The sequence below is a fragment of the Pteropus alecto genome, unplaced genomic scaffold, assembly GCF_000325575.1.
Source record: "Pteropus alecto unplaced genomic scaffold, ASM32557v1 scaffold86, whole genome shotgun sequence".
Classification (NCBI taxonomy): Eukaryota; Metazoa; Chordata; class Mammalia; order Chiroptera; family Pteropodidae; genus Pteropus; species Pteropus alecto.
The window spans coordinates 10,252,636-10,280,532 of NW_006442109.1; the positions used below are offsets into that span (position 1 = coordinate 10,252,636).

The 27,897-nt window shown below is 33.0% G+C and overlaps 1 protein-coding gene across 1 annotated transcript in view; it reads left to right on the forward strand.

Annotated features, from left to right (window-relative positions):
• CLPX (caseinolytic mitochondrial matrix peptidase chaperone subunit) overlaps nt 1-23,571 on the forward strand; it is a 32,947-nt gene extending 9,376 nt beyond the window's left edge. Inside the window, exons 4-14 of the mRNA XM_006920257.3 lie at nt 4,328-4,482; nt 6,096-6,255; nt 7,650-7,691; nt 11,735-11,911; nt 12,278-12,442; nt 13,269-13,357; nt 14,361-14,525; nt 17,232-17,531; nt 19,128-19,220; nt 20,503-20,609; nt 21,831-23,571. Coding sequence (XP_006920319.1) covers nt 4,328-4,482; nt 6,096-6,255; nt 7,650-7,691; nt 11,735-11,911; nt 12,278-12,442; nt 13,269-13,357; nt 14,361-14,525; nt 17,232-17,531; nt 19,128-19,220; nt 20,503-20,609; nt 21,831-21,921 — 1,544 coding nt within the window. The 3' untranslated portion in view covers nt 21,922-23,571. The remainder of the gene's footprint in view (nt 1-4,327; nt 4,483-6,095; nt 6,256-7,649; nt 7,692-11,734; nt 11,912-12,277; nt 12,443-13,268; nt 13,358-14,360; nt 14,526-17,231; nt 17,532-19,127; nt 19,221-20,502; nt 20,610-21,830) is intronic.
• The last annotated feature ends 4,326 nt before the right edge of the window (nt 23,572-27,897 follow it).

Genomic DNA, 27,897 nt, shown 5'->3' on the forward strand with positions numbered 1-27,897 from the left:
TAAGACCAACTGTGGAAAACACTATAGCGTTATCTAATCAACTCAAGGCTGAGTGTGGTCTGTTTCCTTTGGGAGTTCTAATGGGAGAGAGGGATGTGAAAGTAGGGAATGTAGAAAAGAGTAAAGGAAGAGTCCATACTTATACATAATTTAGTAAGCAAACATCTGTTGAGTCAGATGCTGCTAGGCTTAGAAAATACACACATGAACCTTACAGTGTCCCTGTCTTCTGGAACTTTACTGCAGAGGAGTCATAGGCCCCAGAAGTGAGAGTAGACTCATAATACAGGTCTTCAGAATACATCCTTTTGAATGCAGAGGACCTTCTGTGTCTATTCATTGAAAATTGGGTCACCCTAATTGTAAAGAATTTTGTTTGATCTCAGGTTATTCATTTTGCTTGAATCTGCATTTATTTAGTTATTAATTCATAAACATCTTTTTATGTGCTTTTGGTCACCTGTAGTTCTTTTGCAAATGGCCTGTTTAAGGTAATTGTCCACTTTTTTGTCATTTTTAGTTACTTTTAATTACCTGAGGAATACATGTGTGTATCCCTCTTTATTAAAAAAGTAGAACATTATAAAGCTAAAGTTATACTTATGTATTATATGTTCATCAAACCTAAAACTTTTTATTTTATTTATTTTTATTTGTTTATTTATTTATTTTTTATTAACACCTACAGCACCTGGTATTCCTAGGTGGTCTCCCATCCAAGTACTAACCAGGCCTGACCCTTCTTATCTTAGCTTCCGAGATCAGACAATGTTGGGCACATTCAGGGTAGCATGGCCATAGACAAACCTAAAACTTTTAAAAGCATAAATGGTATCATATTGTTAATGTTTTTACAAATTGCTTTTTTAAAATTCTAATTCAGCAGTGTTTTGAGAGCCCTGTATATTAATACAGGTCTAGTTCTTTCTTTTTAAAAAATTTTAATTTATTGAAATATTCATATACTATACAATTTACCCTTTGAAATTGTGCATTTCAGGGATTTTTAGTATATTCACCAAGTTGTACAGTCATCACTACTGTCTAATTCCAGAACATTTTCATCACCCCAAAAAGAAATCCCATACCCCTTAGCAGTCACTTTTACCCCTTCCCCTCCTAGCCCTGGTAACCGTTACCCTACTTGATATTTCCATGGATATCTGTCTTCAATATTTCATAGAAATAGAATTACACAATATGTGGCATTTTGTGTCTGATTTCTTTCGTTTAACATGTTTTCAAGGTTCATTTGGGTTGCATTATGTGTCAGTACTTCATTGCTTCTTATGGCTGAATTTCATTGTTAGTCTATTCATTCTTTGGTGGACATTTGGGTTGTTTCCATTTGTTGGCTATTCTGAATACTACTATGAACATTTGTGTACAAGTCGTTATGTTTTTACTTCTCTTGAGTATATGCTTAGGAATGGAATTGCTGAATGAAATAGTAACTATGAGTATATGCTTAGGAATGGAATTGCTGAATGAAATAGTAACTATGTTAAGCTTTCTAAAGAACTGCCAAACTATTTTCCACAGAAACTATACCATCCTGCAACCCAGCTAGCAATGTAAAGGGTTCCAATTTCTCCACATCCTCTTCAACACTTTTTAGTTGTTTTTTATTGTGGCCATCATAGGAATGTGAAGTAGTATCTGATTATGATTTTGATTTACATTTCCCTTATGACTAAAGATGTCTTTTCATGTGTTTATTGGCCATTCGTGTATCTTCTTTGGAGAAAAGAATATTTAAATCCTTTGTCCATTTTTAAATTGAGTTATCTTTTTATTGTTGAGTTATAAGAGTTCTGTATATATTCTGAATACTAGATCCTTGGCCAAATATGTGATTTACAAATATTTTTTTCTCATTCTATATGTTGTTCTTTTCTTTTAAATGCTATATAGCAAGAGTCAGGAAACTTCTACTATAAAAGACCAAATAGTAAATATTTTAGGCTTTGTGGGCCATATGGTCTCTGTTATAACTATTCTCTGTTATAACTATTCCTTGCTGTTATAGTGGGAAAGCAGCCATAGGCAATGTAAATGAATGAGGATGGCTGTGTTCCAATAAAACTTTGTGTAGTAACTTTCATTGTCATTTTTTTCTCAAATGTAAAAACTATTTTTAGCTCATGGACCTTTCTGTATGTATTCAATCTCGTGAGTATGTTTATAGTGATTTTTTTGTTTTCATATTAAAGTGGTATTACTCTTGCTTGTTGAAATAAAATATTATTTTTATACCTAACATTATGAATGTATAGAAAATCAGCAGAAATTGAAATAAGAATAATAGCCAAGAAAGTTTTGATTATAAGGACTAATATATACTATTCTTTAGCTTTCTTTTGCCCATTAAAAAATAATCTGGCAAACATGAATATTTATATTTAAGTTAGAGCCTTTTGTTGTTTTTATTTTTATGTATATAATACTTTTTGAAGGCTTACTGCACTTACGTGTCTCATAGGGTGAAAATTAAACTTTTCTGCGATGGTTTGGAGATTTTATGTTGGACCCTGAAACTTATTTGGAATCATGAAGAACTTTCATTTAGACAAATCTCCTGAAAAAGTTTTTGCTAAGATAGTCTTTCTGTTGTTGGCATACTATACAAGTTTGTTTACTGAGATCAGTATTCTGTATATAAAGGAATATAGAATACTTATAATCATTTAAAGGAAGGTGGTTTATTTATCCCCTGATAATTTAACACAATTAGATTTTTGCCCTTTGTTTTTAGGAATAAAAAAATATGCATTGCAATGCCTTTTTTTTTTTTTTTAATAGCATTTTGATAAATAACATGGAATCCTTGAGTTTGGGTATATGTTGAACATATTTCAGTATAAAATTGTATTGTAAGTATTCAAATAAAATGTAAGCAACCCTTCAATAGTAAGCAAAAAGAGATATGAATTGTTAGTATTTAATCTCTATCCCTTTGACCTGATTTTTTAAATATTTTGTTCTTGTGTTCTCAGGCCAGATTTTCTTGTCATATAGCCTGAACTAAATAAGAGGCTTCTCTGCCCTTTATCCTTGCCTTATTTACCATAAGTAACAATAGTAAACTGGTGCCTTATTATAAAATAAAGGCATTGACTCTCTTTCTCATTGATGGGAAATGTATTTGGGCTTGTGTTAATTGAATGTACTTGGAAGAGCTTGATTTTTTTTTTTTTAGGTAAGCATTTATTGGTGTTCAATAAATAGAAAACATGGATGGTCCCTCTTCTAGTTTAAAATTTGCTGCTAAAATTTATTCAGAATATATTGGCCTGTTTAAGAACAGACACACAAGAATTCATTTGATTAAATTAATAATTAAATTTAATTTTTAAATGTGGAATTGTCTTTTTTTTTTTCTTTTCGTAATTTAGATTGTGAAGATTTAGGTATGCTTTCCAGTGCAGTTTTGCTTATAATCTAGAGATAGGTAGTAATATTTCCAAAGGAGAGAGATTCCCATAGTTTTTAAAATTCTTTTTCTTTGCAGTTTTGTCTGGTTAGATTACACAAAAATATATTACTTAGACCTACCAACATATAACTAATTCCTTTGTACCTTTTGTTCTTTATCTGTTAATAGTCTTTATGGGCTTCTCTATCATGCTGCTTTCTGAGGTTCCTGGTTACCATTAGTAGAGGTAGGCTTACAGAAGGTTAAGAGTGTACATGTCATAAGCTACATCCTATAGCCTTGTTTTATAAAAGAGAAAAGAAGAAATCACTTTTGGTTTAACACAGGATATTCTGTAGTTGATGTGTTGCCATTAAGAAACCCTTTTTACCCTGCACTTTTAATTTCCCTTGTGTTGTTTCCAAAAGCTGTATGATTATCTTTCAGTCAATATGACTGAAAATGTTGTTATTTTGTTGCTTTCTCAATGGTTTTTAAATGAAAGAAATAGGAATTAATGGAGTAGTTAAAGATGAGAATAAGGAAGATATGAAATAATTTTATCTTTTTGCCAAGTCAAAGTTTTTAAAAATGCTCATAGTTTTGAAAATAACCTAAAGAATATACTTTTTTTTTTTTTTTTACATTTTTAGGGATTAAAATAGATTTCTTTCTTTCAATTTTTGTGTATCATAAAATGAAAGAACCTAGTTGAAATGAATAATGTAGTTTACTGAACTTATCTATCTTTATCATCTATCTTAGTTGTAAACTAGGCTGTTTGTTGTGTCAAGTGGAGTAAACTACAAGCCTTTTTGTCAAGTATATAGTTTTCATTTGCAGTGAGTCTTTAAGGTAAAACAGTATTTAAATTATTTATTTTTCTCTGCTGACCTTTCTTTCCTTTTACAGCATCCACTCGTTTTGTGAAGTGTGAAAAATGTCATCATTTTTTTGTTGTGCTATCTGAAGCAGACTCAAAGAAGAGCATAATTAAAGAACCTGAATCAGCAGCAGAAGCTGTAAAATTGGCATTCCAACAGAAACCACCTCCTCCCCCCAAAAAGGTATAAAATCTTAGCTCAGTCTTTTAAGTATTTTATCTTGGAGACATTTCATTGTTCCCCTCTCCCCAGTTTATATTAGATCCTAATACTAGTATCTAAATACATATTATAAGTTCTTAATATGGACTATATCTGGCCAAATTGTTATTGATCTTTGATACTTGGAATTTAAGTATGGAGTCCATTGCTGTCTTCATGATTACTGTGTTCAGTAGCAATGAAATATAGTTGGGTGATTACTAAAAAATGTTAATACTAAATTAATCCAAAATGATATCCTTAAAATAAAGCAGCTGTGGATTTACTTTTGTTAGTTTAGGCCCCTAAATAAAACCAGCCTGCAATTGCTCCCCATTAAATTAGTCTACTTTATGGTAAAAGAGCCTCAGGTTAACAATGGAAGCAAGTAATTTTTTGACAGCCAGTGTGCCAGCGCTCTCTTTTATAGCACTTTGGCTTTTGTGGTGTTGGCTCTTGTCAAGAGTCTCAGATAGATTGTGATTGGGCTGGTATGAAACACGGCAGAGTGTACCACAAGCTCCACTGGGTACTTGGTGTGCGCTTTCTGAGAATAGGAGCCCTGCTCCTGGGCTCTGTGCCCTGTGTTCTGGCCATGTCTCATATGTTTGTGCTCTTTGATTATTTTTCACCCTCTGTACCTTTCTTCTACTGTATTTAGATATCGGTGCATTTGTCTCTTCCTCCAGATGTGCTGTGGCGGATTTAATGATTCATGGGTGTAATTTGTGAAGAATGCGGAGTTTTTAAAATTTTGCTATGTAAAAATAAATGATGTAATGGGAAATATAGCCATTAAGCTTTATATTCTCCACTAATTTGTGCAGACTTTAGACATCCGAATCAAATTTCTAGAAAATAAACAGGCAGTTAAACTATTTTCCAGAGTTAGTGAATATTAACAGTTAATTTCTATTTATAAAAAGCTGAAGGAATTTACCCCAGGTTCTAAGCTGTGGTAATAGCCACATATCAAATAGAACTTTAGTTTCTACTAAGAGTAAAGCTTTTAGATTGCCATATAGATAAACAAGTATCCTTAAAGTTAATATCTGAGAAAAAGCTAAATGTTTGTTTTAAAACACATAGATACTGGTAATATAATGGCTTTTGATTATATAATGCTTAATTTTGAAAAGGGTGGTTTTATAATATATTATCTTTGTGAAGGTTATTATTAATATGGTCAAGAAAGGTGTAGAAAGGATTTATTTTAAGATTCACATTAATGATGATACCTTTAGACCTATGGTGGCATGTGTAGGTATTCTAAGTGACTTTAATATTAACTTTTAAAAATTAGGATCAGTGGCATTGTTTATAGAATAGAAATTGGCATAGCACTAGAAGAGTGCAGTGACATTTTGTTAGGCTAGAGAACAAACAAATTGTGTTTTTGTTCATTTAGAGTTTGGGGCCTTGAATCATTGCTACATAATGTATCATGCCCTTGGTATTTTGTTTTCGATGAGTCTTTGTTCACATTTAAAACTGTAAGCAAATATGCTCAGTATATAACTCTTTAATGTGTGTTTTTATAATAGCTCATATTAAATTATTCATATTAAATTATTCAAAATATGATTATTTTTCAGATTTATAACTACCTCGACAAGTATGTTGTTGGCCAGTCATTTGCTAAGAAGGTGCTTTCAGTTGCTGTCTACAATCATTATAAGAGAATATATAATAATATCCCTGCTAATCTGAGACAGCAAGCAGAGGTTGAGAAGCAGACATCATTAACACCTAGAGGTTAGTGTTTTGATAATTGGCCTAAATAGAGATTACTATGCTTAGAGGTATAGTACAACATTTTCAAAGTACAGGTCACTTTCCGTTAGTGGATTATGAAATCACTTTGGTAGGTTGTCAACAGCATATTTTTTTTAAGTGTAGTAGATGTGAGTAGAAAATACCAGAATACATTAACTTGCAGTTAAGTATTATTTCTTAAAACTTTTGCTCACAGTTATATGTGCATGGGTTCTGAGTCACAGAGTAAAATGTATTTCTTACCAAGGGTCTCAGTGAAAAATGTTCAAAAATTACTGGAGTAGAGATTGAGATATCACCTTTGAATTGTAAACTTCACTCCTAGTTCACCCTGACCCTATAATTGCAATCTTCTGTACAACTCTGAGTTCTTCTCTTTTGGGTTCAGGGTACAGAATTTCATTTGCCTAAATCAGAGATATATGGAGATAACTCTTACAGAACGTAGGCAGCACTGTTTCTGTGGGGGGCGGGCAGGTACAGAGTACAAGGTTAAGGGCAAATTTGTAAGTGATTCAAAGTATAATTCCTGTTAGCGATAGATTCTAATATACCAGTGTACTGTGTAATCTCAGCTTACTGTGGACAATAATGTATATTATATTAATAGAATGATTTTATTAAAAAACTGTAAGTAGAATAAGAGGTAAATATTTTAAGTTCTTTGTTGGTGGCCAGGGAGCTTTGATTTCTTACTTAGGCCTATAATCTATCATTTTACGTTCTTTTAGTAATCATTTTACAATTGGAGGGAGTTACATTTATGAAACTACTATAACTTTTGATTACTTTTAATAGCTACTAAATATAGGGCTCAGTGGAGACACTTGTTCACTTGTTGAACTTACTGTAAAATAGTTATGTGGTAACAGTTACTTTATTTTTAGAAAGTATTCATAATAACTAATGGAAGACTTGGAACCTTCATTTTTATAAGGTCCAAATAGCACTGTTTAGTCATGAAGCAAAATGATTTTTTTTTGGTTCCTTCAGTCCACAATCAATTAAATTCTTCTAGGTGCTGGAAAAGCAAACAGTTATATGGTATTTATAGTATGAGGGATTTAAACTCTTATCAAAGACTTATACTACTTATTTCTTAAAATAGATAACTTTGTATTTGGCAAATGTGAATATTAGCAACTGGATAGCCATCATTAAGTTGTTGGTTTTTTTTTTGTTTTGTTTTGTTTTTTTACTGTAGAAAGGATTAGCATATAGATTCTTTCATAATGTTTTGAAAAGCTAAAAAAAGTTAATGAGCACATTCTGTAAATATATTTGGAGGAGGACAAGTAGTGGGATACTCTTTGTTTGTTCCCCTAAACAAATATGTAATATTTTCACGTTACCATTTTCATCCTCTTTCTTAGAGTTAGAAATAAGAAGACGGGAGGATGAATACAGATTTACAAGTAAGTGACCCCCTCCTCAGGTCTTCCTCTATAATCATTCTTCCTTTTGAGATTTATTTCGGTGAAATATGTTAGCAATAATAACAGTGGACATGTATTTGCTTTTATATTACCAAGAAAGATGTTGTATATTATCTAAACATGTTTATCATGCATGGTATATATAACTTCCGAACAGTTTTATTAGCTAATTAGTGTAGCTTGTATAGATTGGGTTATTTTAGATATTCGATTTTATTTTTTCTGTTGCGATATTTCTTAAAGTATAATATAGAGAAATAAAAAGTATTATACATTGTTTTTCTCTACAAATGTAGATCTGCATGTTAACAGGAGTTGTATTTTTAAAAATCTATAGCTTACTACTTTATATCTTTTTTTTTTCTTCTTTTTTGCCATACAATTAGAGTTAGCCTGCATAATTTTAAGTGACATAAATTTTGGGAGAGTCAGGTTATCTTTGAACTACTCTTTGCCAGAAACCAGTGTTTATTTTTTGGTGTATATGAAAGTTAATATAGCCTTGCAAATTGTGAATAAGCCCCAGTTCACAGTTATCAGCCCTGGATTGCCCCTATAAGAATCGGATGGTCTGATGGAGGGCATGGAAGAACCTGATAAATCAAGGATAGTGGCCATTCTGATGTCTGGCACCCATTCCTTTGGAGGTGGATATAGTTGCTGCACAGAGGGTGAGGGTTCTAGGTGTATCATAAAAAGATTCACATGGCCTTATGTTTTAGTAATTAAAATAACAAACAAAGATAATTAATAGATAAACCAGTATGAACATTTTTTATTTCTAAGTTTGATACGTTTACTTTGCCTTTGACTCAAGCATTATTATTTATCTAGCATTTGAAGTGTATTATAAATACAGGATGTGCCATGAGAACATAACTAGTTTACCAATTCTGGCATGAGATTTATTATACATAATAAAATTGTATTATCTCTAGTTATTTTTAAATTGTATGAAAATAATTATTATACCATATATTGTAAAATTAAGAAACACAGTAAGTGCAGTAGAATTAGATTATGTATAAAAAAAATCTAAATAATATACTTTAAGTGCTTGTATAACTATATTTTATAACCCAAAAAATATAATCAAATATGCTGTCAATACTATATAAATTTGGGCAGATGGCTAGTGAAACTAGTAGTAAAGAAAAGTCCATAGTGAATATTTTGAAAGAAATATCATGTAATAAATGTAGTGATTTAATGTAATTTAAATGTTAACAAGTAATAGTATTTAAGAACTTAGGTAAAAGCAGTTTATAATTACATATACTGATTGACTTAGAAATTAGTATTTTTAAAGCTTAAAAGAATTTATTTTCATGTGTAGTTTAACCTTGTCCTATGTGAAGTTTTAAGTTCTAAAGTTAGGGTATTAGGCCCAAATCATATATAATCAAAATATTCTTGAAAATTTCTTTGGAAATCACATTAGAGACCAACATACTACTCTTAATAAGGCTAATTTTTTTTTCTCTATCATTAGAACGTATGTTTTTCTTAAGTTGAGCAACAGATGAAATAGTTGGCTTGTATTTGTGTATTATACAAATACTTAAACACTAGGAAAAAAGCAATGCTAATGGCAAATTCTTCTATGATATTTATAAAACTATCCGCCAAGCACTGTTCTTAGTGTTTTATGTATGTTAGCTTATGTAATCTTCCCAAAACCTGGTAAGACAGAAACTTTTATTTTCACTTCCATTTTATAGATGAGAAAACTGAAGCATAGAAATATTAAGTAATTTGTCCAGGATCATTGCAGCTGATGAGTTTCATGCAACTAACCCCTACACTAGTCTGCCTGCTCTCAGTTCTGCTCATTATAGAGTTGCTTATGGCAGTGAGATATGTAGGAATAGAGACTAAACTAAAAGGACAGGAGAGTTATCTCAAGTTTACTCTGAGACACATTTTTATAAAATGGAATGATTAACATTTGTTCTGTACTATTTAAATTATTCCTCTTTTAACTTTAATCATTGAGTAAGTTAAATTCTTGTATAATGTGATCTTCCTGTAGTTAACATGCTTCTTCTTGCAATTTTATTCAGATTATTCATCTAAATTATTTTTTTCTCTTGAGCATATCTAAAGTTGAGCCAAGCCACTTCCTATATTGTCACAATTCCTCACTAAATTTTGCAGAAATTTTTTAAAAAGCAAACAATTTTGCTAGAGTCAACTAGCTAGCTAACTGCACCCAAATAGGAGACTGCATTTTTTTTTTTTGCCTAATGTGGATTGTAATGAGGTAGCATTGTGAATCAGTCACTAATCATTACCCTCAAATGTAGCAAAATTTAATTAAATTCACAAGTTTATTAGATGCCTATTATTTTTGATGACTATAATAACCCTTTACCTTAAATGTGATGCTAAGATAGTTTGAAAGTGACAGCTAGATGGACTAGGACCTTAATAATAGTTGTGTCTGCTAAAGATTTATCTATTGGTTTGATTAAAATAATAATGTATTGGAAAGTACTGATGTTCTTAACCCATTTATTAGAAACAACCTAAATATTCAGAAAATATAAGCAAGTATGATATGACTTCAGATAGCTCAAATGCTGAGAATTGAGCAATACGGATATTTACAAATCTGGACAATTGAAAATACTATTGAGATTCTTTCCTTCAGCCAAGAGAGAGTGATAATTAAAATTTGTCTTGTTTAATTTTCCTTTTAGGGACCCCACTGATAAACTGATCACTCAACAGTAGTATCAGTCCCATCTAGTTAAGCATTCTGTATTTAGACTTAGAACTTTTAGAATTTAAAACCTCACACAGGACAAGACTAACCTATACATGATAATAAATTTTATTTAATCTTTAAAAATCTTAATTTCTAAGGCAATTACTATATGTAATTATATACAGTATATGTAATTACATACAGTATATGTAAAAGCCTATATAACTTAGGCTTTTACCTAAATTCTTAAATACTATTACCTGTTAACATTTAAATTACATTAAATCACTACATTTATTACATGATATTTCTTTCAAAATATTCACTATGGACTTTTCTTTACTACTAGTTTCACTAGCCATCTGCCCAAATTTATAAATATAGTATTGACAGCATATTTGAGTATATTTTCAGGTTATAAAATATATATTATACATGCACTTAGAGTGTATTATTTAGATCTTACATTTTTATATATAATCTAATAAAGGGGCAAGAAAGATCCAGTTGAGATCCTATAAAATCAGAGATTCAGATTGAGCCAGGGAATAGTGAGTCTTACCGTTTCTCTGGTAGACTCACAGAATCATTTTTAGATGTGGAAGAGACTGTAGAGGTGATAGGTCTCAGTATTCTCACTTTATAGGTAAGGAAGCAGGCCCAGTAAGTTAAATGAGTTGCCATGGTCTTGCAGCTGCACAGCTACAGAACTGAGACTAGAACCAAGTTCCCTATTCTCATCTCAGTTCAGTATTTTCTCTTTCTCTACAGCCCTGCTTCTTTTCAATTGTACTGAAAAAAAAAATTTATCTTTATCTTTCAAAGTGCCTACAAATCTATCGCCTTTTATTCTTACACCTTCCAACCGTATGCTTGAAAGTGATAGGATAGGAATTATTGCAGCAACAGGTAAATCAACAAATGCCAATTTATAGATTAGGAAACAGCACAAAGTTTATATGACTTGCCCCAAGTCCTGCAACTATTTAGAGATGAAAGACCAATGAAAGACCATTCTTTTATTATATACTGCCTTCCCATGAGTGAAGGGCATTCTTCATACAGGTTTACATAAATAAGGAGGGGAAGATAAAAAAAAGTCCATTTCCTTTGCTTGAAGTTCCCTGAATAATCATGTGTCTTGTACATTTGTCACTAGATAATTGGAAAATATCTTTCTTTTTAGATAAGACAATGTCAAAATATTTAAAATTTTCTCAATCAGTGATTGATTTTAGATGTAGGGTTTTATTGGATATTTTTTCAAGCAAAATCAAATGAAGCTCTAGTAATTCCTTTGCTGTTTTTTCAGAATTACTTCAGATTGCTGGAATTAGTCCACATGGTAATGCTTTAGGAGCATCAATGCAGCAACAGGTAAATCAACAAATGCCTCAGGAAAAACGAGGAGGTGAAGTGTTGGATTCTTCCCATGATGACATAAAACTTGAAAAGAGTAATATTTTGCTGCTTGGACCAACTGGATCAGGTAAATACCTTGCAGAAAAAAATGTACTAATTTTAAAAAATAGAATATAATTGATTCTGTAACCTGTGCCTTGTGGTTGGGAGATCCTGGTTCTTGAGAAGAAAATCTAAAGCCAGTTTTATGGATACATTATCAGTATTTGTATATAGTCTTCAAGCTGAATTTGAGGCATTGGTGTTGCCCTTTAGTCCAATTTCTGACGCTTAACAGATAATAAAAATAACACCATTAGATGTAAATAAAATGGAGAAAAGATGTAACAGTAATTTTTTATTATATATGATTCAAACTTATTTTGAATTTTTGTAGAGAAATCATATGTCAGTATATTTTTAGTAAACTTTTAGTTACTGTTTCTATTCGTAGGTAAAACTCTGCTGGCACAAACTCTAGCTAAATGCCTTGATGTCCCTTTTGCTATCTGCGACTGTACGACTTTGACTCAGGCTGGATATGTAGGTGAAGATATTGAATCTGTGATTGCCAAACTGCTCCAAGATGCCAATTATAATGTAGAAAAAGCACAACAAGGTATGTTTTCAGCATAGGTTGTCTGTGCCCAGATATAGTATATTAGGGAAACAGTCTAATATTAAGAGCTAATATAATTCTTATTTTGAATTGAGTAAAATTCTGTAATTATATAAAAGTAATAGTATGTTAAACATTTTCTTGCATAGTGACTAAGGGCTACAAAGTTTGCTTTGCCTTATTGTCATTAGATGACTAGGAAGGTGAAAACAGGCCAAATTAGTATTCCATTAGATCCTTAGTACTATTATTGTTTTTCTGTTCTGATTCCTATCCAGACTCCGAATGCTGGGGTGAGGTGGAGGAGGGAGCAAGGACCAGGGCAGGAGAGTACAGGATGAATCTAGAAATAGATTAGCCTGTTGACCTGCAGAATGTCATAGATGCTGCGTTTCCCCTTTCCCCATCTATCTCTATCATCTGTCTTTGTTTACAAGAAGAACTTGACAGCTTCTTGCCAAATTCCTTTAAGACAAGAATATAGTTGAGAAAAAGAAAGCCACTGCATGTACTTCCTGCTTCCACACTATACCTCTATTTCGGCTCCTAGAATAAAGAACCTGAAAACATGAGTGGGGTAGGTAATGATTGTCAGAGAGAATTGGTCATCATACCCAAGTGATATTCTATTAAAATAAATTATAAAACATTTGCACAAAATAATGAATGGGAGAAATACAGTGTATTTTTATAACGTTAAGCCATTGAGTATGTTAAGTGTCAAAGATCAAATAACCTTGCTCGCTGCCTACCTAGTCTTTTAAAGCTGAGGTTATCTTGTGTATATCTTTTTCATATTATAAATAGACTCCTCCTTAAATTATAGGAATTGTCTTTCTGGATGAAGTAGATAAGATTGGCAGTGTGCCAGGCATTCATCAGTTACGCGATGTAGGTGGAGAAGGCGTTCAGCAAGTAAGCAGTTGAATATTTTGTTCAAGCCCACTAAAAGGAGGGGAGTGCATCAACCTCCCGATATTGTACGTTTGGTTTCACGTTCATTTGGATTCTGTTTTATTTCCTCCACCCCCAAACTCCACATAACATTTTAAAGTATTTTGGATCCTAAGATAAAGCTAGTGTCAATTTTAAATACCAAATTACCTTTTTTATGAAATAAAAAATATTTTAAAGAACAGAAAAAATGCAATTTAATTTTCGTTGGTTTTATTCCTCAAAGACCAAGTTAAACATTTCTAGAGGACCCTTAAAGGAAGTTCTCGTTTTAACTAGACAAATGAACTATGCACTTGTATCTTTTCACTTAGTTAGAAGAGAGGATAAAATAGTATTTCATTCCTTGTAGAGTCATATTTTAAGGCATAATGATATATTGGTCAACTTCACCTTTTACTGTTAACTAATTATGTCATAAAATACAGGGTAAAGAAAAATTTTTTTTGACTAAGACACAGAGAAGTATGATCACATTTATAAAATGTGCTGAATGACATTTTTATAAGGCATCTCAAAATATAAATGTTCTCAAAGTTTAATACTAGGAATAGGATAGAATTTTAATTTATATGAATTATAACCATTTGCTCACTATTTTAAACTATTTCTATATGTTTGTAACTAATTCTAACTATTTTCCAATTTTGAATGTTCCCATAATGGTTGGGTACCACTTTATGGAGTCATAATTCTATCTTTGTGTTAGAATTATGTCTTTACCATCAAAAACAACCCCTCAGATTGACTGTTTCCTGAACACATCAGGAATCCTGCAACTATTCCAAATAAACTTATGAATGTGATAGTGCATTAGATTTTCATGTTAGTTGTAGAAATGTGGGAGTTTTCTTTAGTTATGCTCATTGACCATAACCACATATTATTTCCCCCATTGTTTCCCATTATCTAAAGTATAATATACTTATATGATGATGCTATAAATCATTCATTCTTTATTTAGGGCTTATTAAAACTACTAGAAGGCACAATAGTCAATGTTCCAGAAAAGAATTCCCGCAAACTACGTGGAGAAACAGTACAAGTTGATACAACAAACATTCTGTTCGTTGCATCTGGTGCTTTCAATGGTTTAGACAGAATAATAAGCAGGAGGAAAAATGAAAAGGTAAGTTTTTCTGAGGGGTTACTGGGATAAGGAGCATTTGAAGTTACAGAAGATGGACACTCAGTTTCTGTTCTCATAACTGCTGGTTACCACTTGTGGATTTTTAAGAGTTAGATTTTCTTAGAGCATACCAGAAATATTTTCTAGTTACATTTTAAATTTCAGAGTAGTAAGATTTCTAAATGTCATCTATATATGGGCATTTTTAAAGTATAACTTGATGATTTCAGTTTTATATTTCATCTGAAGAGTTCTTTTATTATTTGAGGTAGGTGCTATATTAGTAAAATTTCTATTCATTCCTCTTGCCCAATTAACTGGGGCTAAATAAAGAGCTTGTCTCCATTTCTCCTGCCCATAAAGTTTATCATAGATCACTGCTAACATTCACAAATGGAGGGAAGCAGTTTGGGGGTTGGAGGAAGAGTGCGAATCCCACATAGTTTTATAAGCCTTGATTTTAATTAGAACTTCTTCATGTCTTCAAGGTACAAGTGCAGTACCTATTTGTTGATTAATTACAATAAATATAATGTCAACATAGAAGCCCAGGACATACTTGTATTTTCCGTGTTTTTGTGTTTTGCATAATAGCCACAAATGACCCCTTTTATATAACATAATATTCTACTACCTAAGGGAATATGTCATAGATCAACTTATTCTATATTGCCTGCTTTAATTTCCTTGGCCTTGCGTCTTCTAGTTTCAGTAGCAGTTTCGTAGTAGTAAAAACGTAATGCTACTAATGGGATGGTTGCCTATGGTGATTCCTTTACTTAGGCTAGATGAGAAAACTCTTGTACAAATACTAACAGAGTCATGTGATGCTGTCATTCCTTAGTACCAGGCCTTATCGGCATGAATAAGGTTAGATTTTTATTTTTCATATTAGTTAATTTATGGGTTTTATTTTTGCTTTTAAAATTAAATTAGCCTAACAAATTGTAAGGAAGAAATTATTTTTGTGTGTGTGTGTGTGTGTGTGTGTGTGTGAAATTAAATTAGCCTAACAAATCGTAAGGAAGAAATTATTTGTGTGTGTGTGTGTGCTTGTGTGTTTGTTTGAGTGTTGGGGGGAGGGAGAATTTTATATTCGAAATTCTGTAACCAAAAGCAAGGACCATGTTCTGATATATATAATTAATAATTCCAAAAAGAATTTTAAGCTAGAAACATGTAGCAAAGAACAGTTAAAAGTAATGTCAGAAAAGAGATCAGAAACATGCAGAAAGAACGTTTAGGTCATATGAGGTCTTCAGGAGAGACAAATTTAAAAAGGGTTTGTTCAATATGTCTTTATGAAAAGACATAAGAGTTTTGAAAAGCATAAGAATCTTCAGTGATTTTATAGAGAATTAAACACATCATGTGGTTACTGTTTTCATTGGAAGTCAGGAGTATAACATGAAATAATATACCTATATTCCAACCATATCTAACTGCTTGCAGTCCTGCATTTTATTCCTCTTGGCCCTGCTCATGCCCTCAACTACGATGATCTAGTTGGAAAATACATGTTCATCTTTTAAGATTCCGTCTATTAAATAATTAGGCAATTCCTCTGTGAAGGTTTTCTTGATTACCTCCTACCTTCACTCCCCTATATATGCCTCTTTTCTTCCTTTGCACTGCCACTGTTTCCTGTACAGTTGTCCTTCATTGCACCTAGGATACTTTAATAAAGGAAACTCTTTTAGCATAAGGGCTATCTTTAGGTTTGTGTCCCCAGTGTTTTATGATAATGCTTAATAAATGTTTATATAATATGTATATATTTATTACTATATATCCTTATTATATATAATGTATGCTATAATATATACTTAATAAATGTTTAAATTATTAAATAAAAGATATTTTGCTTTCTGAATACACTGTGTACACAGCTTGGAGAATCAGAGGAATTGATTTTTAACTTAGGCTATTTTCTCACATCATGTGCTTCTCTTATACTTTTGACAAAGACTATATGACATATCCAGATTAAACACTCTGATAATTGCCTAGAGTATGGTTCTTTTATATTGACTGAAGCAAGATTCAAACACCTTAGATACCCAGCCTTTTGCGGCAAAGTTAGCATTCCTGTTTTATGTCATCCTTATATGTTTTTATAAAATCTAATCTTAAATTATTTTAATTCATAGATTAATGTATGCAACCCCAAATCATGATTTGAATGGAATGCTTAGCAGTGATTGAAGACACTTGTGGATAATTTTGTTATAAAACTGCTTGTCCCAGAAGCACTGCTCTTGTTTACAGTATTACAAAATTAACTCTGGTTACAGAAAGATTACTATCTCCATTTTCATAGTTTTTATACATTTTGGACTTCACACTAGTCTAGAGATCTCAGAAAAACCTTGCAACATCATTATGTGAATTCTAAGAGGCTTCCCTTTATAGTTCTTATTTATCTCCTTTTACTAGAATTCATTCTTTGAGAATTGGTTGTTATATAGTGATTAGGTTCTCAATTCTGAAGGCAGATAGACCTGAGTTCGAATTCAGACTTTACCACTCACAGCAAGAATTTGGTCAAGGTACTTACCCTCTCTAGGTCCATTTTCTTCATTTATAAAATGTGAATGATAATAGAGAACTTTCTTCTGTTGCAAGATCACATGAGATATGCATGCAGAGTATTTAGTACAATGCAGCTTCATTCTGCTATTTATAACATCCATTTTTCTTTGGCAGTATCTTGGATTTGGAACACCATCTAATCTGGGGAAAGGCAGAAGGGCTGCAGCTGCTGCAGACCTTGCTAATCGAAGTGGTGAATCAAATACTCACCAAGACATTGAAGAAAAAGATCGATTATTGCGTCATGTAGAAGCCAGAGATCTCATTGAATTTGGCATGATTCCTGAGTTTGTGGGACGGTTGCCTGTGGTAGTTCCTTTGCATAGCCTAGATGAGAAGACACTTGTACAAATCCTAACCGAGCCACGAAATGCTGTTATTCCCCAGTACCAGGCCTTATTCAGCATGGATAAGGTTAGATTTTTATTTTTCATACTTAGTTAATTTATGGTTTTTTGCTATTAAAACTACATAAATTAGCAAAAATTAAAAAGCAATCCGTTTCATCTGGAATACTAGCCTATTCCTCACTAAAAATCAATCTAGGAAAATCAGAGAAGGTACACTTTGTTATTTTAGACATTTAAGAATTGGTTTTATTTTTTTCTTAATTAAAATTGTCATTGTAGCTCAAAGTCCAAGGATATATATAGAGAGAAATTACTCCAGCAGCCTACTCTCAACAGACCTTAGGACAGATAAACAGGATTGTCCCTTCAGCCTTGATATTCTCCATGTTTTTGTTGTGACATACTATGTATACTTTTTTCTATAAAGTTTTATTAGTTCTCTCATCTACGACTCTGCAGCTAGACACTTGGAGGTCACTCAAGCCCACACATCCAATTATATTGAAAATGGTTTGGGTTTTATGAACTTAGTGTCTCTAAATATCAGTGTCCCTTTCTCTGAATGTCAGTCTCCTCCATTGCCACTACCTCAAGTCATTTATCATTCTTCACCTTGACACATGCATTTGGTTCCTGATTAGTCTCTCTTTCAAATCTGTCTCTGACCATCACCACCAAAATATCATCTTCCACTTGCAGAGTGGATCATTTTTAAATTATTGAGCGCAGTGCCCAGCGAACAGATATTGAGTTCTTAACTATTTATTGAATGAATAAACACAAAGCTAATTATTTTATTCCCCTCCTTAAAATCCTTCAGGGGTCCTCTGGCCTTATTTAGATGCCCCCACTTTCGTGTTCCCTTAATACTATGTGCATACACTATGCTCTAAGTGGTAGTTTGCTAATTTGTCAACCCCCAATAGACTTAAGTTCCTTGAGAACAAAGAAGATATCTAATTCATCATTCAGTCTTTAATATATAACACATGGGTTCAATAAATATTGTATAAAGTTCTACAAAGTCCATGTCCTCTTCAAGGACTAGGACAAACTTGAAATTCATAATACTGATTCCTTCTTATACGTTAATTGATAGAAACAAATGGTGATGATTGAAGGCAGGGTTAAAAAAAACCATGAGAGGAATAACTCAATTAAATTTAACATTTTTTAGAGGCAGAAATTAACCAAAAGTTGTTTAGTGCCAAGATCTTGTGAATTCTAATGTTCCAATGTAGTTTGATTTTTTTTTAAATAATAAATTCTCCATAATTTGAACTGTATTTTGAAATGACTGGTAATTTAGAGAGACTTGTCTAAAGTTTTACTTTTGTTATATAGGACGAGAGAGTTAGTAACACTTTTTTAAATGCACATTTTCTAGTAAGAAGTTGATAGTCTAAAAATGCTTTAGTCTGAAAGGGAACAGGGTCAGTCAAGACAAAGATTCTGGTCCTGTGTTTCTAAGTATTAGTGAATCAGTATACTTAACCCTCTAGAACTTTTCTATCTGTAAAGTCAGGGCATTGGTCCCTTTTGTTCTGAAAAGACCAGTAATGGTAGTAGATACTAATAGTTGATAAATAAATGCTGTATGATCATATTAGGAAAATATCAAGTATTATTTAAGTTCTCATTTTTTAAAATGTATTTGTAGTGTGAACTGAATGTTACCGAGGATGCTTTGAAAGCAATAGCCAGATTGGCACTGGAACGAAAAACAGGTGCACGAGGACTTCGGTCCATAATGGTAAGTTGATGTTATTATACAAAAATTAGATTATTTCTTGATCTGAGTTTTGAGACTATTAAGCCTCTGTGTTTTTCCTTTGAAAGTATATCCAGAGAATTGGCCAAGTGTTGTTTTTGAGATTTTTTTTTTGTCACAGATTTTATCTTTCTTCTTCCTAAAAAGAAACTTTAAGGTATTTGTAACAAAAAAACAGATAATACAATTAATGAAACAGAAAATCAAATCAAAGGAGAGAGAATTTCAGAAAATTCTATACAGGCCTTTTGACTAAGCTCCAGAATGCCTTCTCAGACCCATTGAAATCCTCATTCATTGTTTGTTTGAAATTAAGTTGCAGATACAAAACATTGTACCTCTGAATTCTTCAGTATGGTATTGAACTCATTGGTTTTTATTTTATTTTGTAACAAATCTTAGAGACCCAGCCTATTTTCAGCCACCTACTCTCTTCTTCAGAGTTCTCTCCCCTACCTGCAAGGTCTGGTTGTACAGTGGGTTACTCCTTTCCTATATGCTCCCAAAGCAAGCACATGTTCCTATTCTCTTTTAAGGATTTCACTGCTAAATATTACTTCTCTCATCTCAATAGGACTTTCTGATTGGAACTACACATTTATCACAGGCAGTCTGAGATTATACTCTTTAATGAGGACCTCGACTTCAAGTGTTGCTGATTAAGGACAGATTAAATAAACATGCAAACTAGAATAGTAGAAGATATAGTTGACTTTGTTTAGGAAATTTAATGTATTCAACCAGTATTTTCCTTAAGATGGAATATAATCCAGCCCTTACTTGTAGGCTAAACTAGTTTTCTTTAGTGAACAGCTTTAAATATGCAGCACTTGAGACAAATGCTTTTGAAATCATAGTTCAAAATTGAAGAGTTTAGTAGAGATTATTTAGGATTAAATCATTTTCAAAGTAAGGGATTACTAGTTGATCTCCTTGGTCATAGAATATGCCAGGAATGCTTCTGAGAAACATCTGAATCCAAAAGTATAGTCTTTTTGTATGTGCATGGTGACCTAAGTAGATAGAACTATAGACAAATAGCCTTCCCTTATAGAATGATTTCTCTCTGAATTTAGCTAGAAGCTGTTTTAATATGAAGAATATGAAAGCTTTTACATTGACTTTCAACATTCAGTTCCTGGTGCATAATAGGGACTCGGTAATATGTGTTGAGTTAATGATTTCTATTTGTGGTCTATAGAATATAGGTATTTTGTATGTAACCTCAGTTTTCCATGTCATTCATTACTTTTTATCTCTTTAGGAAAAGCTGTTACTAGAACCAATGTTCGAAGTCCCTAATTCTGATATTGTATGTGTGGAGGTTGACAAAGAAGTAGTAGAAGGAAAAAAGGAACCAGGATACATCCGGTAAAGTGTATTGTCAAGCTAGAACAGATCTAAAACTTAAGATCAGCTTTTTATTGCTGTGGTTTATTGGTCTTCATAAAAATTGCATAAAAATCTCTATATTCATAAGGGAAGCAGTAATCTCAAATTTTCTGTAAAAATTGTTCTAACTTTGTTTTCTAAAATAATATTTGTGAATCTTTTTGAAACTCGATCTTCAAAATTAGCCTCCATTTTATTTCCTCTGAGGAAGAAGTATCAAAAGAGATCAAAGTAATCCAGATGAAGAGATTTAAATGAATTTTGCTACTAATTCTGTAATTTGTGAATGACTTGTTTCATGTCTTTCACAAAACCAAAACTTTGTGGACCGTAATTTTTCTCTCATTTGTATCAGATCAGTTGACAAAGTTGACACATCTTTCACTGCTTTATTTATTTATTCCAGGGGTCAGCAAACTTTCTTGTAAAAGGCGAGATAAATATTTTAGGGCAGCTACTCACACTGCCCTCATAGCACAATAGCAGCCATAGACAGTCCATAAATGAATGAAGATGTCTGTGTTCCTGTAAAGCTTTATTTACAGAAATAGATGATGGGCTTTATTTGACCTCTAGGCTGTAGTTTACTGACTTGATCTATTCAGTCATTATTTATTATACAATGCTTGACATTAATGTTACCTACACAAAAATTAGGTTTCTGTTTTAACTGTCACAAGATATGTTTTATGTTTGCTTCTAAGATAACTTTGAAGGCAGTTGACTGGTTTTGAACAACCTTAGTTATTCAAAGAGACAATCTTTTATTTTCATTGTTTAATGACATTAATATATAAAGGAATTGTGGTCTGATTATAATTTTGACCAATTTTAGTCAAGTCAGATTTGGTCAAAAGCTGTCATCTTCTTTACTGTAGACATATGCTAAATGTCAAGCATTTGAGTTGAAATAATGGATTCTAATTTTTTTGCGGGAGAAATGGAATTTTTTAAGCCTTCAAAATTAAAGCCTTGTTGCCAGTTTATTTCAGTAATAACATTTATTTGGGAAAATTACTTGTAACTCTTGGCCATAGGGTTTAAACTTTTTTCCTATTTTGCAACCTTAATATTAAAAATGCACTTAATATTTTCTTTTTTATGTGGCTTTTCTAGTGAAATAGAATAATTTATTGAATCCAGAAATCATGTTTATCCATAATTTTTATTTTTTAAAAAACCGATGGTTTTTCATTATAGGGCTCCAACAAAAGAATCCTCTGAGGAGGAATATGACTCTGGAGTTGAAGAAGAAGGATGGCCTCGCCAAGCAGATGCTGCAAACAGCTAGACTGTCAGACTTCTGTATATAAAGCTTTTTCCTTGTGTTTGGGATTGTAACTGTCTCTACAGTCTGACATTAAAAGCATTGGATCTATCTTGGTTATCATACATGGTCAGGTGCCTTTAGGGTAAAAATCAGATCATGTATATTAGGTAACATCACATTGATTTATACAGAAAACATTATGTGGACTTTAATGACACAATGTTCAGAGATAAAATGTATATTATTTTGGTTCAGTTTTTTAAAAATATGGTTACATTCTTAGGTGTTCTTTTAAATAATGCAGGTGTTGCAATAACTGTGGATTTTACAATAATGTTACTCTACAAATGGGAAAATAAATTCTTTAAAATTGAAGGTTGGGATACTATTATTTAGTTTAACCTTTTCTACCCATATTTGTTTCCTGAAAATATTAGAATTTCATTCATTTAAAAAATTTGAACAGGTAGTTTTCAGGTAGTTAAAAATTTCATGGAAAAAGTACCCTGGAGATTCATATTTTAAATGGTTTATTTAGCTGTATTCTTAGTCTTACCTAATGTATGACACTAACTTCCCATTTGGTACTACAAAAAAAGCCATTCTCTTGCTGACTTGTCTGATTTATTTGCCATCTGTAATGCATTTTAGTACCATGAGTAAGCAGATAGAATTGAAGCCTGCCTTAAATCTTCAGGAAAAGATCACATCTAAGTCTAAAAGTAGCATTCACCATCAACCATAACAGCCATGTGCTAAACTAAATAAAATATCCTAACATTGTGCACTTACCTAAAGTACTCAGCTAGTTGTTGTTTTTTTTTTTTCATGCTGGATATTCGTCTAATTCTTTGGCTTCATAGAACATTAAAGAAAACCTTTGCTTTGCTATCAGCAGAAGTTAATATGTTCACACTAAAATATAAGTTATTAATCTTCATTATGTAACAAAACTAAACAGTGGGAGGAGTTTAGGGGACTTAAAAATTAAAATCGTTTCTTTCCATAAATATTAAAATATTTGGGTACCTTTTAAGATTTTTCTTCTAAAATGTTAACACAATTATCTGTACTATTCATTCAGGTCAAACTTCCTTGAAATTGTTTAAATCAGAGTACATTGAAATATTTGGATATTTGGATTTTTCAGTTTATAGACTCAAGTTTTCCTTTTACCCCCTTTTCCTTAGAAAGAGAACTTTAGGCTATTAGCAGATTCTAAGTCCTGTTGATGAAGAGTTGGGCTTTTTATGATGTAATAAGAGACGTGAAATATCTATTTATGGCTGGAGTAGGATCAGAAATATACTTTTGCAGAGTGTTTAAGCCTGGTTGCTATAGTATGGAACAGAAACAGATATCTTTAGTCTCCCTAGCAATGGTTAAAGTTTTTCTCAGGAAGTCTTTCATATAACTGTTCATTATCTTTCTCTCTTGGTGTCATTTTCCTCTTTGTAGAGTGAAAATTGGAATAGCTACTAAATATATTAAGGGTAATCATCCAGAAATGGACTGGGAGACATTTTAGTCACAACAACTTACATTTGGTTTTGGAAGTTGTTAACAAAGCATAATCGATGTTTTTAAATTAAACACAACTTAGTATAACTACGATTTGTATCTTGAAACTTACATTTTGGCATTTGAATAAAACAAAAGGACTAAATGAAAGCCAGTGTTGTGTTGTGTCCATAATGCAGTGACATTTTTAAAAGGACACAAATATCATGAGCTGCTTTATTCTGGTGATTGGTTAATCTTTGGCACTTTCATATCCCTCTAATTCTCTTAGTTGTGGATTCCACAGACAAAAAGTCTGTTATTAAAGCTTATATTAAATATTTTTTAAAAATTCTTAAATATCCTGCACAGTCCCCACACTAGGGAGGGACACAGACCAAGGTTTTCAAGAAGCTTAGTAGTCTAATAGAAAAAGCAAACAAACATCAGTGCATCATAATAATGGAAGTGAGGTAAGTAGGTACCAGGTGTGGTGGCACAAAGGTCGGGGCTCAGATGGATTTGGAAGAACAAGAATTTTCCAGAAAGCGATAATGAAAATTAAATTTCAGGAATGTGAAACAACAACTAGGGAGCTTTAGGAATTTGAGATATAGGCAACAAATTTGACTTAACATTACTCCCCTGAAATGATCAGTTAATACATTCTCCTCTCCAGCTGAAGACTTTGCCTCACATTTCATTGAGAAACCATCAGAAGATAGAAGTAATCTTCTCATCATCAAATCTATAAGCCCACCTGCTTTGGCACTCAACCTTTTCAGGTTACAACTGAAAAATCCTTCAAAACAATCACTATACGTCATCATGTGGGGATCCCATCATCCCCTCTCATTCCTCAAGGCATTTAGTTCTTTTTGTTAGTATCTCTACTACGTTATTCATCTCTTGCCTTCTGAATCATTCCCAGCGGCATCTAGACACTGCCTAGTTTATTTTTCACTTGTCTTTCTGACTACATAACTTCAGGGTAAAGATCATGTCTGTTTTGTTAACTATAACAGCACCTACCATAGTGCTTCATATATTTGGTGCTCCATACATTTTAAAACAATAGAATATCGTATGCCAGGTTAAGTTGTAATTTTATGCAGAAAGTAGAGTGGGCCATTATCAAAAGAGTTTTAAGCAGAAAAGTTGGACATGTTAAGATGTATTTTAGATTGTCAGGAAGGGGAGCCTCTGAAGAAAATGGGAAATATGACTAGAGACCTACTCATGGACATTTCTCCAGCATTTGCCCCTCTATCTCCTACCTTATCACTTTCCTCCTGTTTTTCAGATCAGTTCTCATCAGCACACAAAACAATTCCCTGAACCCAAATTCCCTCCACAGTAAACTAGAGTGAGATAAGCTATTGGAAGGTTTTGCACAGAGAAATGACATAATCTGACTTAAGTTCTCAAAAACCATTCTGGTTGCAGTGTGAGTAAACAGACTGTAGTGGAGCAAGGATCGAGTCAGGGACACTTGGGGCTATTGTAATAAGCCTGCTAGGAGATGATGGATTGGTCCAAGGTGATAGCAGTGGAAGTGGAAGAGTGGATGGGTAGGTATTTTTGCAAATTCTGTGAAAAGTGGTATCTCATGTTCTTCAATGGGGGAACTCAGTATTATAATATCTGCTACCCCTAATTAATTTACATACCTAAAGTTCTTATAAAATACCAGTAAAGTTTAAAACCAAAACTACATAAGTAGATTCTAAAAGTTCATATGGAAAAAAATAAGAATGGTAAATAAGCAAAATGGTAATGTACACATACAGTGCTTACTCTGTCACTCTGTACATTTAATGCAACAACTGAGATAGTTTCTATTACCAACCCTTCTTAAAGATGAAGAAACTGAAGCCCAGTGGTTAAGTAGCTTTTCCAAGATCATACAACTAGTAACAGCCAGAATTTATCCCCAAGTACTGATTCCAGAGCCTCTTCATTTAACCAACATATAGATAGAATGAAGAGGTGCCGCCGCTTCATTCAGTGTATGGCAGATCAATGGCAAAAAATGTGAAGTCCATAAATAGGTCCCAAATGTATATACGAATTTAGTATCGGAAATGGCGATATTTCAAATTGGGAAAAGACTATTCGATAAATGATAATGGCAGTATTCACCCAGAAAATATAAAGTTATATCCATACCATACCTAACAATTTTAAGATAAAAACCGAAGCCTTTAAATATTATATAGAGTATTATATGATACATAAGATACAAGGAAATATATAGAGTATAAAAGACTTTCTGAGAAATAGGAGAGGCCTCTTGGGAAGTGGGGTCAGGCTCTGATTGGTTCTTTTCATGATGTAGAACTGGACTCTTACCCAAGGAGTTAACCATTACTTTTGGTTTAAAAAAAAATAAAGAGCTAATCATGTGATGCCAGGGCAACTGGACATCCAAAGTAGGGTGGGAGTGGGGGGATGGGAGGAGAACTTTGACCTAGGTCTCACGCCTTATACAAAAATTAACTCAAAATGGATCACAGCCTTAAATGTAAACCTATAAAACTTTTAGGAAAAGCACAGGAGAAGAATTTCAGGATCTAGGGCTAAGTAAAGAGCTTTTAGACTTGACTCCAAAAGCATCCCAAAAAAGGAAAAACTGGTTAGTTGGACTTCACCAAAATTAAGAACTTTTGAAAAAAGTCCTGGGAAAAAAAAAAACCTGTTAAGAGGATGAAAAGACATAAGCTGGGATAAAATATTTGCAAATCACATATTAGGTAAAAAACTAGTATGTAGAATATATAAAGAACTCTCAAATCTGAAGAGTCAAAAAACAATCCAATTAGAAAATGGGCAAAAGACTTGATCAGACATTTCAGTGAAGAGGATATACAGATGGCAAATAAGCACATAAAAAGATGTTCAACATAATGTCATTAAAGAGGTGCAAATTAAAACTACAATGAGATATCACTACATACCTATCAGGATGTCTAAAAAAATAACATCGCAAAATGCCAGAATGCAGAGAAACTGGATGTTTCATATATTGCTGGTGGTAATATAAAATGGTGCCGCTGCTCTGGAAAACAATTTGGCAGTTTCTTTAAAAAACTATGCAACTGACACATGACCCAGCAATTGCACTCCTGGGCATTTATTCCATAGAATTTAAGGTTTATGTTCACACAAAAACCTGTATACAAATGTTTATAACAGCTTTATTCATGATAGCCCCCAAATGGAACCAACCCCAAAGTGGAAATATCCTAGAATAAAGCTGTTATAAACATTTCCCCAAATGGAACCAACCCCAAAGTGGAAATATCCTTCAACAGGTGAATGATTAAACAAAGTGTGATTTAATTTTACCCATACTTTTGTTGCACACTTTTATTGCAATAAAAGGGAACACTATTGATAAGAACCACCTGGATGAATCTCCAGAGGATTAGGCTAAGTGAAAACAGAGTCCCAAAAGGTTATGTACTATATGATTCCATTTATATAACATTCTTGAAAGGACAGTTATGACACTGCAGAAAAGGTTAGTGGTTGCCAAAAGTTAAGGGAAGTGGGTGTGGCTATAAAGAGGCAAATGAAGTATCCTGGAAGTGATGGAAATAAATGTTCTGCAACCTGACTGTATCAATGCCAACATCCTGGTTGTGGTATTGTACTAGTTTTGCAAGGTATTACCATTTGGAGAAACTGGGTAGAGTACGCAGGATCTCCCTGTATTATTTCTTACAACCGCATACGAATCTACAATGACCTTAAATAGTTTAATTTAAAAATCTAATCATGTAGCATAGCCTTCCTTTCCCCTCCTAAAATCCTCCAGTGGTTTCCCATTGTTCTTAAAATATGAGATCCTGAACGCTCTAGCCTCTGTCCACCTTCCGGGATCACCAGGTTCCCTCTCAGGCTTTCTGTGCTCCAATCACACGCGCATTCTTTCAGTTCCCCTACTAAACCTACTTCTACTAGGGGGCTTTCGCAAATGCTGTTCCCATCTGAATTGTGCTTCTCTCTCTTCTTCTGTTTAACTCTTACTTGTCCTTCAGGCCTCAGATGGAGCCTCAAATCCTTAGGATAACCTTACCCAGCCTCTTTGTCAAATTCTCCTATAAGCTCTTCTTGCCCTGTTTTCTTCTTTGGTAGTACTGTACTTAAATTCACCGCTGCACTTTACATTTGTTTGCATGATTACTAAAGGCGTTTTCTTTACAAGACAGGTAGTTACCAGAGGAAAGGAATTGTGTGTTAGTTCACTGTCTGCAAAGCATCTAGCTCCGCACCTAGACTGCTCTCTTTAAGAACGATATTTATGAAGGACAGAATGAATTCTCCCTTATGCACCGAGCTCTCTGGGCTCCGCGCGTCACACTGGCGTCGCTCTTGGTACTACGTCACTTCCTCCCGGAATCCACTGTCTCGGGAAACCACTCAGATTCCTGTCACTTCTCAGAAACCCTCGGTGGTGGCCATGGCTCTGCCGCCCTTCTTCGCCCCGGGTCG